Source organism: Falco naumanni, chromosome 9 (assembly GCF_017639655.2).
Source record: "Falco naumanni isolate bFalNau1 chromosome 9, bFalNau1.pat, whole genome shotgun sequence".
Taxonomy (NCBI): Eukaryota; Metazoa; Chordata; class Aves; order Falconiformes; family Falconidae; genus Falco; species Falco naumanni.
The window spans coordinates 13,831,761-13,843,401 of record NC_054062.1 but is presented as its reverse complement, the minus strand read 5'-3'; the positions used below and the strand labels follow the sequence as shown (position 1 = coordinate 13,843,401).

Below are 11,641 nucleotides of genomic sequence, written 5' to 3'. Positions count from 1 at the left end.
GACCCTCTGCAGGTGGGTCTGCTGGCTCCTGAGCAGTGGGAGCACAGAGAAGTGGGTTTGAATTTCTGGAAAACTCCCCTGATACACCATGATACCTGACTTTGTTGGGGATTTGTGGGTGTGTTTTTATGGCTTTTTTAAAATTGCTTTTTGTTGGCTTTCTGGTTGTTGTTTTTTTTCCAGCGATGGACTCCAGGTCACTCCCAGCTCACAAGCTTCTGGTCTGCAGCTACAACCCTAGTTGTCAGTTGCCCAGGTACATGATGGAGCATTTCATACTATATTAATGGCATCTTTCTCTCCTTGCAGCAATGAAGATGATAAAGGTGCTACCGGGTCCTGCTGCTCTTCTCTTCCTAGTGGCTGCATTTGCTCTGGAGCCATCCCACTGTGCCAAGGTGTTGATCATGCCCACCGTCGTCTTTGACAGCCACTTGCGAGTCTTCATGCGAGTGGCAGAGGCGCTGACTGACCGAGGCCATGACCCCGTGCTGCTTCTTCATGAGAGTCGGGATGTGGAAACCTACCTGCCTGGCTTCCGTGTGCAAAGGTACTGGGGTATCTTCAGCACAGAGAGTGCGGACGCCTGGGTGCAGGAGAAGATAAAGCGTGTCTTCCAAGGGAAGATGACCTCTCTGGAGATGTTTTCGTTTTTGGAGAAGTACCTGGAAAACTGTGACCTGGTGCTGGGAAACTCCACCCTTCTGCAGAAACTCCAGCGTGAGCACTTTGATCTCCTGCTGGTGGACCCCAATGAGATGTGCGGCTTCATCCTGGCCCACATCCTCCATGTCAAATATGCTGTGATCTCCACTGGCTTCTGGTTTCCAGCAGAGATTGGTGCTACTTCCCCCATTGCCTACGTCCCTGAGTTTAACTCCCTGATGACAGACAAGATGGGCTTCTTTGGTAGGACTTGGAATCTCCTAGTCTACATGATCACCCGTGTGGCTACAAAGTTGGTCATCCTGCCCAAGTTTGAGCGTCTCATGGAGAAGCACAGGGTGGAGCCCAAGACATCCATGTTGGACCTTGTCCATGGAACTAGCCTCTTCTTCCTCTGTAATGACGTCGTGCTGGACTTTCCCCGCCCAACGCTCCCCCATGTCATTTTCACAGGGGGGATCCTTGCTGAGCCTGCAAAGCCCCTTCCAGTGGTAAGTGCAGGAAAGCTCTAAGTTGTGATGGCACATCAACCCAGGGAGTTATCCAGTACAGACCTCCTTTTGAAGAACCTCTGCTCTGAAGCCCCAGGAGCCTGGAAAGCTGCTGTGTTTTGGCGCTTGGGTGCGGCAAGGAGACTGGGAACAGTGAGGATCTTAGGGTTGCAGGGAGGGTGTGGAATTAAGTTGTCCACCCTGAAGCGGGATTTGGTTTCACCGTCCATGGAAGATAGCATGTGGGAATCCTGGATTGGCAGTGTTGCCCCTGGGATCTGATCATGAGTAGTATGTTTGTTCCTACACTTGAAGTGGAAGTGGGAAGAAGAGTCTCCATTGCTTCATCCATGATTTATGTCAATCCAGAAATTCCTCCTTAATCCTATTTCTTTCAGGGCATTTCTGCCCTCGAGCTTGTAGTTTTAACAACACATAGGGGAGAGCTGTGCTTGTTTCCCTCACCAAATTCAATGTGGAATTCCAAAGTGTGCAGAGCTGAAGTGTATCATCTCCTTTTCCTCAAGGTCCAGCCCTGAGAGAAAACTCCCCAGGCATCCCAGAGTCTTTCTGTGGCCTGGGCCACACTATCCCCAGTAATAAATCCAGAGTTACGAGCTCTTAAATGCTCCAACTGAAGGCAATACTGGAACAGAGCAGACTTGTCTGCCATTCCTCCCATTGCCTTCCCACTTTTACAAGCACTGGGAGGGGATAAAGTGGGATAATGACACTTGGGCAGTCAGGTTGTCCTGATGTCCTGGCTGAGGGACTGAAATGGAGAAAAGATTCAAGTTTCATATGATTCGAGGCTTGTCAAGATCTCTGGCAGCTTTAATTGCGACAGTGAGTGCTGATTTTTTTTTCCAGTTAAAAGGAAAAAGCGAGGTTAGGTGCTTGAGAACAGAAGTTCTCTGGATGCATTCGGCTGCACATCACCCTTTCCCGTGGGGCACGGCATGCAGGCAGTGCAGCACACGTAGGGTGCTCCGAAAGCCACGTCAGAGCACGGCTGCCTCACAGCTCTTGCAAAACACTGGCTTGGTCCAACCTGGCCGCGTACGTGCCTGCCCTGTAAAGAAGGGAGTTGTTTGCTGGGGCATTACTCATGTGCTTCATGGCTTCCAGAACAGAGCCCAGGGCGCCTGAGGGAAGAGCAATGGCGATGAGAGTGGGGCCCTGCAGTAGGTGGCGGCGGTCGTGCCAGTGGGTAGGCATGTTCGCATCCAGGTTATGGGATGCCAGCAGAAGAGAAGGGTCTCTAGAGGTCTAGATGTAGCTTAAGAAATCTCCCGTGTGAACTGGAGCAGTTACGTGATGAAGGTGTTTATTTCCTCGTGTTTGAAACGCTGTGATCGGTTCCTCTAATTAGGACTCTGTGAAACACCAATGTGTGTTTGAGAGATGGTGAGAACTTTTGGTGGTCAGCCGTGCTTCCCTAGCAACTTTCACGCTGTTTCTGCAAGTCAAATGCTAAGGCCCAATTAGAATGGATAACGTAATCATTGTTTTATGAGTCACTGAAATTTAGAAAAGTAAAACTAGGGTTTTCTCTTCTTTAGCAGTTTTGGTGGTTGTGTTGCTTAAAGGATGTGAACCCAAAGAGGATGGAGAAACCAAAATCCCTTAGTTGAAAACTTCTTTGATTCTTGGCTGTTGAGTTGTTTTAGGGCTTTTTATCTGCATATCTGCAAAGATTGGTCTGAGTCCCTGAAGCACACAACGAAGACAAATATCCCCAGGCAAAACCACTACAATAGGCTTTTTAACTCCTCTGTACTAAAATCCTCCAACCTGTACACTACTATAATATTTTATATTCATTATTATATTAATATCATATTAATATATTTATATTCAGAATATTAATATTCTGAATTAATTATCCTATTTTTCTCCTTTAATAACAGGAAGAGCTATTTTTTTTCCCTTGATGTTCTTCTGTGGTGTTTATTTCAAGGAAGTATTCCTGTCCATAGACAGACTTTGTGAAACTTCCCTGAAGTGCTCCTGACTGGGGCACACGGGAAACTTGAAGCCAAGCAGGATCCATAAGGAGAAATAGGCTCAGCCCAGCCTGGCATAAAAGGGAATAGTCTGTGTTTGCTCCATGGCAGCTGTGGTGCCTGATTTCTTCTCCCTGCAGCCTTCTGGCCCTGGCTGGAAAAAAATAGGGAGTGTTCTAGATACACAGCTGTTAGGGGCAGCCTCCAGATGAAAGACAAACAGTGGTGTTTGCTGGAGCTGTACCCACTGCTGCCCAGTGACCAAAAAACCTAAATCTGCTGTCTGCAAGTAGCTGTCAAGGGTGGATAGAAGCCTCCCGGCAAGATGGCAAAACCTTCTGCCGCCTCCAGGAGCCTTCGACGTTGAAGCATTTGTGGGGAATCTCGGCGAGATGCTTCTGGCTCTGCCTGCACAGTCTGGTCTGTTGTACCAGACTGGGCTGGAGGCACTGACAGGCCTCCTGCCTTAGCAGTGGTGGAAAATAGCCTTCCTCTTTTTTTACTCCAATTTCCTTCTCTGCTCTGGCTGCTCCTGTGTGGGCCCTGTGTTTCCAGAGCCCGCCTTGCCAAAGAGTAATTGCATTAACGCTGAAGCAGGAGGTAATGTATGAAATGCCAGGTCTGGACACCTCCCTGCAAGCTCCCAAGCCTAGCAGGTGCTCAAGTAATTTCTGCCTGGCTGGGTGCAGAAATCACAGTGGTTTTAGAGTTCATTGCCTGGTGAAAACCACGTAGCTTTGTGCTCCAGGTGGACTTGGCTTCTTCCAAGTCCAAAGCAGACAACTTTCTGCTGGCAGAAGCAGTGGTGGGAAGGGCCTTTCTCCAACAAGACTTCAAGGCAGCTGTGTGTGTTTTGCCTGCAGGGTCTGCGTCTCTGGGTGGAAGCAGCAGATGCAGGTGTTGTTGTTGTCTCCTTTGGCATTGGGATCCGAGCTCTTCCGAGCGATTTGGTGGAGAAGATGGCTGGCGCATTTGCTCGCCTCCCACAGAGGGTGGTGTGGAGGTGAGGAGGGGATGGGATTCCTTTTAATGAGTTGGATGAAAATCAGTGTTGAGGAATGATTCATCTCAGAACACAGAATTTGCTTTCCATCTCTTGATCTGATTGAATTTATAATTACTCTGTGTGCTTCTTTTCCCTTGTGTTTCTTTTCTCCCCCTCCCCCCCGCCACCCCCAACCTTTATCTCCTCCCACAGATACTTTGGGCAGAAGCCAAGAAACCTGGGTGAGAATACGCTGATGATGGGGTGGCTGCCCCAGAACGACCTGCTAGGTAAGGGCTGGGCTCTGTGTGTGTGTGCCACTAGCAACATCCCTGGAGTTTAGCCCAAACCACAGCAAAGGCATGTGAGGACAGCAGCACCTGTGTGGGTCTAAGTCTGTTGCTTGTTGTGAGTCTAATTTGTACAAAACATGGTCCTTGCCTAACACCTGCTTGAAGCTGCATCTTGGCCCCTATCTCCCTCCTCCTCCAGGTGCTACTCAGCAAGTTTGGGGCTACCAAAAGGCAGGTGTGTTCCCAAAGGGTAACATACTCTGCTCAGCATGCCTGGCTTTCCCTAAACAGTAAACATCAGCGCTGTGTGCTGAGGAAGCCACCAGCAGCCCTGTTCCAGCGTGGAAGGCACTGACCTGCTGCTGTTTCTTTGCCCACAGGCCACCCCAACGTGAAAGCCTTTGTCAGCCACTGCGGGATGAACGGTGTATTTGAGGCAATTTATCATGGGGTGCCAGTGGTGGGGTTTCCTTTCTATGGGGACCAGTTTGACATCATGACCAGAGTGCAGGCAAAGGGCATGGGTATCCTCATGGACTGGAGCAGAGTAAAAGAAGAGGATCTTTACCAGGCTGTCGTCACAGTTATCTCTGACCCCAGGTGAGGCATCGGGAAGCACTGAGCTCTTCCTCGATGCAGGCTGTGCGTAGGGACCACTGTGTCTTTGTGTGGAACCCTGTGCAGCCTGTGGTGGCTCCTAGACCGAGCAGAGCTGCAAGCATGGCTCAAGCAGCCAGACTTGTTAGTGCCTCAGCATCCTGAGATGCGGTCCAGGAGGAGATGCTGCAGCATCCGCTGTTAGAGAGCGTGGTCCAGTCCTGTTTGACTCTGTAATTTTCTTAGAAAGCTCTCTGAGATGCTGAGGCACAACCTCTTCTCCTTTTAACACCAGCCTGTCATCAGGGAAAGTGGGATCACAACCTCACCTTGGGATGTCCCTGGTCTTGCCCAAACAGCACAGAGGGGACTGCAGGTAACACTCCCTCCATTCCTTCTGACAGCCAGATACTCTGCCCTTTCCTAGATCTGCTGCAGCGCAGTGATGCAGGGCTCCCACTTTCTAATGGGGTGCATGCAGCTGCTAGTGTTGGAAGTGCTGTCAGAGACCTTGATTATTTTTATTATTATTATTTTTGGGGGGTTACCTACTAGGAGCTCTCAACTACTGACTTCAGTATAAGTTGTTAAGGTGGGTGAAACTGTACCTTAAAGGATTTGGCAAGTCATCAAGTGTGCGGCTGTTGCTGGTGAGGTCTTTGGGTGCAGACTCCCCTCGGAAAGCAACAACCCCCATGAACCCACTGAGCAGGGACTTGGGAGCTGAGCTGCCAGCCTTGTTAGCAAAACACAAAGTGAAGCATGCTCTGCTTCACACTGCCATGGCTAACGCTTGCCATCAGACTGGCTTTCAGAGGCATATGTGAAGAGAATCACGGAAGAAGTTTGCTGCTACCCCGAAGTATTATTTGGGACTTGAAAGCTCCTGGACACCGCAGACCAGTTTTCAACGATGGAGCTCCTGTCAGAAGGATAACTTCTTGTCTTCTCCCCTTGCAGCTACAGAAAAGCAGCCAAGCTCATCTCGGCTTTGCACCTGGACAGACCGATGCACGCTCTCAACAGGACAGTGTACTGGCTGGAGTACATCCTCCGTCATGACGGGGCACCGTATCTTCGCCCAGCTGTTTACGACCTCTCCTTATATGAGTACTTCTGCCTGGACATCTTGGCTCTTCTCTTGTTGTGTCTGGCTGGTGTTGGATTCGCCCTCCACAAGTGCGTGGTGTGGTGCAGAAGGAAGGGGGGCAGCCCCATGTACCAGAATGGCAACTGCATGAAAGGCCACTTCACAGAAGAGAAGAAGTTGCAGTAGTGGCTCAGCATGTCCCAGGGCACATCCCGTCACTGTGAAATGAACTGCTGCCGTGCCAAGAAATGTATGGCACGCAGGCACGGAGCGAGGCGAAAGATCGGCAGGTCTGGGTGAGGAGAGGGGAGGGAGGAGCACTGCAGGGACCTGCGTGCACACCTCGGTGTGCGGCGCTGGGGGCGGGGGCGCGGGCTCAGGCGTGGGTGAATGCACTTGGCCAGGATGCTGGGAATGGGGCATGGGTAGGTAGACTTCCAGGGAGATGTGCAGGTTGTTCCCTTTGTATTGCAAGTCAGGTTAGATGTTGGTGTTGCTCTTTGGGCTTTTTGGATCTTCTGCGGAGGCTCTGGAGGTAAGAATAACATTTCATGTGTGGCAGACACCCTTTTCTCCTCTGCCTTGTTACCCAGAGCCCTGGGGGTCAGGATTCCTTTATATGCAGGTGAGGAACTCGCGTAGAGCTGTGGACAGGGAAAGGCACTGAAAGTATCACCTACAAGAGAATGAAATCGGTCTGGTTTAAGTTCTGTGGGTAAATATTGTTCTTCCTGCTTCAATCAAGCCATCCTATTTGTGTTTGAGCTAAATTATTATTTTTTAAAATAAAGTTATATTCTTTCTCCTGTGTGGAAGTTCTCTGGCCTTGGTTTAATGTGGACCTGTGATCCTTGTAACAGGATGTTGTTCAAGCAAGATTAAAGTGCGTTTCCCTTCTTGTCGCTGCTGCTATGGTCGCCGCATACCTCTGGATCCCTACAAACCTCCGCCAGCAATTCCTTTTGGTCTTCCCACAGGATTTCAGGCAGTGCCTTCCCTCCCCACCAGCATGTGACACGCACCCATGCCCATGGAGTCTCCAAATCGGTGGTAAAAGAAGAATTTGGAACAGATGCAAGGATGGCAGGAAGAAGAGACAGTAGCTGGGAGAGCTGGTCCTGGGCAGTGGGCCATGCAGTAAGTTTATAGAAGCAGCAAGATCTGCTTTTTCTGAAGAAAATGCCAGTGTGAACAGGCATACCGGGGACACGGCATGGAGTGATACCTACGTATTTCTGTTCAGGCTGGGCTCTAGGGCATGTGGTGCTGGCTGCTGGGCCGGCTGGCAATGCACACACCAAGGGCACAGGGCTCTGCTCCGCACTCTCGACTGGGGCCACCACAGTGCTGGCATGAGCTGGAGGTAACCTTGTTGCCGCAGCTGCCTTTGCTAGTGTTTCCAGGCTCTGCTCTTGCTTGCTAGTGCACATGTTTCTCTTTCCAGATGAAAGGTGCACTGCCACGTGCAACCTAACGAACAGCAGTTTGGCTGGCTCATGGGATGCTCTGGGCTGGGACAGTGCCTGGCTCTGTCTCAGTGGCTCCTCCGAGGCTCGGCAGTGCTGCCCCCCCCTCCCCAACCCTCAGCTAGCAGAGGGGCTCTAGCGACACAGGCTTTGGATGAGAATCTCATTTGCCATCGAGGATGGATGAGATGAGCCCATAGACCTAAGCTGGGACCTGTAATTACCCTGTGGCAGAAGATGCTCTTCCTGGTGTTTCTTGCTTGTTCTGAGGTGCCCGAGCTTGCCTGTGGTCAGTGGTGGGCACAGCAAGCCATCAGCCTTGCTCTGTAGCAGCCCTGTGTGGCTTCATGCCCTCTGAGCTGGGGATGTGTCCCTGGGGTGGGGGGATCAGAGCCAGGTCAGCTGCTAACAGATGGTAAGGAGAAAATAGGGATTGTAGAAACACTGGCTGCCTGGCACCTTTCTGTGAGCTGAAATTTGAAGGTTGATGGGGTTTGGGGTATTTTTTTCTGCGTGGGGAGACAATGCCTCAAGTTTTGCAGCAAGCCTGCCTGCCTCCGGTTGCACAGTAGTGGCTTTGTTGCCATCTCCTAGCAGATGAGCATGGGCAAGGGGGTGGAGGCTGGACTTTTTGCTCAGTTTTTTTGTCTTCTCTGGTGTGAAAGGGGGAGATCATTACTGCTGCCTGTGTGAGTTTGGCTATTTAGATTAGGCTCAATATAGCAAGTGAGTTGGGAAGCTTGTGGCTTGGCGACAGTGTTGGGTTGCTTTGAACTTAAAGAGAAGAAAAAAGAGCGAGAAGACAAGTGCACTGTATTTGCAAACTGATACTCGGGCTGTGGCTTGCCTCTGTCCCCCATGTGGCAAGTACGGTGGAGGCAAGGGGTGAGCTGCTCCCGTGTGGCCGTGCCCCACCACTTCTGACTTCTGTGGGTAAGAAGTGAATGTTCAAAAGCACCCACCCTGAAGTGAAGTGTCTTTTCCAGGAAAAGCTGTGTATGGGCTTAGAAACTGTTAGGAGCTATTCCTTGAGTTATGGTGTGGTTTTCTGGAAGTATTTGAATATACTCATTAAAGATGAGGGTTCTCCTAGCTTTTCCAACTTTGTTCTTGTCCTCTGTAAGTCTTTTCTCTTCCTATTAAGCACATAGCTTTCTCTCTACTTTTCTCCTTGTTATTCTTTCAGTAGTGAATACAGAAGGAAAGTATAACAAAGCCTTAAGCTAGTTATTAAGTTCAATTAAGAATAATGAGTAGCCTGTCAAACACATTACAAACCTTCATGGGGGAAGGTATGTAGGTAAGCTGCGTCTTTCTGCCTTCAGCTTGGTACCAGTCTCTCAGTTACCATGTGTGCTCCCCTGTCATAGGCACTGAGGTGGGCAGGTAGGGCTGTGGTGTAACTTAGGAAATTAAAACTGTAGTTTATGGGGCAACAAACAGGGAATAAGTTTTTTTGTTTGGGGTTTTTTTTTTTCTTTTCTCACCCTCAAGAAAAAGTACTTTCTGGAGGGCTGAAGAAGCCTCACCCAGGAGCTGCAACCCCAGCAGAGCCCTGTGCGGTGCAAAGCCGCCTTCTGCCCCTCCGTCTGGCTCTTGGCAGGGCACAGGGCAGTGGGAGCGGGATGCCAAAGCGCCAACAGTCTTGCTACTGCATGCAAAGCTCCCTGCCAGGGCCCCGAGGGGCTCTGCGGGCAGGGAGGTGTTTGGGGCACCCATGAGCCAGCTTTTCAGGTTCTCCCAGCCCTGGCAACTCCTCACCAGCCTGCTCCTTGTGTGATGTATGGGAGCCATCCTGGTGTTTGGGACACCCTGGGTTTGCAAATGAGCATGTTTTCCAGGTGACACAGCTCTGCCCAGACCCTGGGCTGGGGGCAGCCCCCCTGCTGGGAGCAGCTCCTCACTGGGGACAGGGCAGGCGTGAAGCCACACTCTTGCACCGCTCCTGTCCCAACCTCTCTCCTAGCCGGGCATCAGCAAGCGTACTGTGCTGGAGCACATGGCAGGACCTGACAGGGCCACAGATGCTGCACTCCTGCAGGGCTTTGCAACAGCTGGTGAGCTGCTGCCCTTCATACCCTGAACTGCTGTATGCGGGAGGGTCCTCGCGTGGCCCCTCGCAGCATCCCTGCGTGCAGTCTGGTCCTGGGCCACAGCAGGGCCATGTCAGCTCCACGGCTGGTTTTTCCAGCTGGGTAAGGTAGCTGCATGAAAGTGCGTCAACAAATTCGGCTAATAAAGAAGAGCCTCTCCCTCTGCAGGAGAGTGTGAAATCACTCCAGCTGTGAGAGGAAATCCTGGGAGAGTATGGGATCCTTGAACATGATGATTTTGACTCACCCCACCATTAAATGACAGTGAGAAAAGAGCACCCCTGTGTGAGGAACCCACTCTCTTTGGCTGGTATGGGGGCATGTGCTCAGCCCCAGCCACATGCCCCTCTGCCCACGGACATCTCCCTTGTGGTCCCTATGCACCTCTGATGCTCTTGAAGCGGTAGGTAATGCCTTCCTCTGATGCTTCAAGTTGCAAATATTTCCCACAGAGGAAGAGAATGAGCTCAAGATATGTGGGTGTCCAGCCCCAAGCAGTGACCACTTGCCAACAAGAATGCTTTTGAAGTGGGCAAGCCCCCCGTCCCCACAGGGACCCCCCTGGGGCTGTGTCAAGGCAGGCAAGCTGCAGGGCTTGCTCCTGATACCTACAACCTCCCCTGTTCCTGGCAGCAGGGAATTATCAGATTGGTGCAAAGGTCCCAGTCCTGATGTATTTGAGGAGGGAGGTTTCCCTGGAGGGGACAAGCTGTATTTCAGCAGTGGGGGTTACCTGGCTTGCCACCCGTGCTGCACCACTACCTGCCTTTCAGGCTGCTGTGGTCTCCAGGCGGCAGCTATCTGCCACGGTGCTGTCAGCCCAACAGGCAACACACGGGAAGGGATATCCCAAAATAAAGCACAGCTCTCCCCAGCATCACTCTGCAGACTGTTATTCCTCGTTCCCAGCAAAGAAAAGCCAGGTGCTAATCTTGGCATAGGTATCCAGCAAGGTGCATAAGGAACAACATGACACCAGCCACCACCAGTACCCAGCAGTACTCTTGCTGTCTCACCCAGCAGCGGTGCCGGGCAGGGGTGGGAGATGGAGGCAAGCTGAGAGCAGAGCAGGGCTCCTCTGCGGCTGGCTTACAGCAAAACCCTCTCGGCACGCTGTGCAGGGACCCTGCAGCCACAGCTCCTTGTGTGGTCTGTGCCCTCTCCTGGTACTAGAAGAGAGAAATTCCCCCTGGAAATTGGGCAAAACTTTTGGACAGTGAGGTGGTGAACTTTTGGCAGGCTTCAGCGGATGCACTGACACTCTTGTGTTTGCAAATCAGCTCTGCTGCCTTTCAGAGAAGAGGGATGTCATATAAATCCCAGGTCACAACACGCATCGTGCTAGGGGTGCAGGGGGTATAGGAACAGCTTCTCCTTGCTGGGGTGCCTGTGGGACCAGCTGCTCTGCGAGGCTCGGGGAGCACAGTGTGATGGCCAGGGCAGCGGGGCAGCTCCCTGCTGGTGCCAGCCAAACTGCAGGATGGGGGATGCTGCTGCAGGGCCCCGACATAACAGCAGCCCCTGCTCCCCTGGGGACCAAAGGAAGTCCCAAGTACAACAGAGTGTACCTTCACCCGGGTGCAAGGCATGCTCTCAAACAACAGGAAGACCCGTGGTCCCTCCCATGCTGTGCTTTGGAAGGGCCCCCCGAAGGCTTGCAAAAGCCAGGGAGATGTCACACACTGTGGATGCTCCTGCACCGGCTGGCCAGGAGCCAGGCACCATACCTTCCAGGCAGCCAGTGGCTCCCAATAGCTGACCGCTCCTTTGGGGCTCAGGAAACTCCTCCTTCCTCTCCCAGCCTCTTCCTCAGGGACTGCTGCTGGGCAAGGTGCTTCTCACACCACAACTGAGCCCACCTGCCCCCAGCAGGGTTGCTCTGCTTGCTCCTGTAAAAGACTCTAGGTGGGACACAGCTGGGACTGGGTCCTTTTCAGGCCCTTACAGCTGCCTT

General features: G+C 51.8%; 1 protein-coding gene across 1 annotated transcript; it reads left to right on the top strand.

Moving 5' to 3' along the window:
- Positions 1–311: 311 nt before the first annotated feature.
- On the top strand, positions 312–6,421 carry LOC121093882 (2-hydroxyacylsphingosine 1-beta-galactosyltransferase-like). The gene is made up of 5 exons (XM_040606821.1): positions 312–1,157; positions 4,027–4,166; positions 4,362–4,438; positions 4,822–5,041; positions 5,999–6,421. Exons 1-5 carry the CDS (start codon positions 312–314, stop codon positions 6,312–6,314), a joined length of 1,599 nt encoding a protein of 532 aa, XP_040462755.1. The 3' UTR covers positions 6,315–6,421.
- Positions 6,422–11,641: the final 5,220 nt, after the last annotated feature.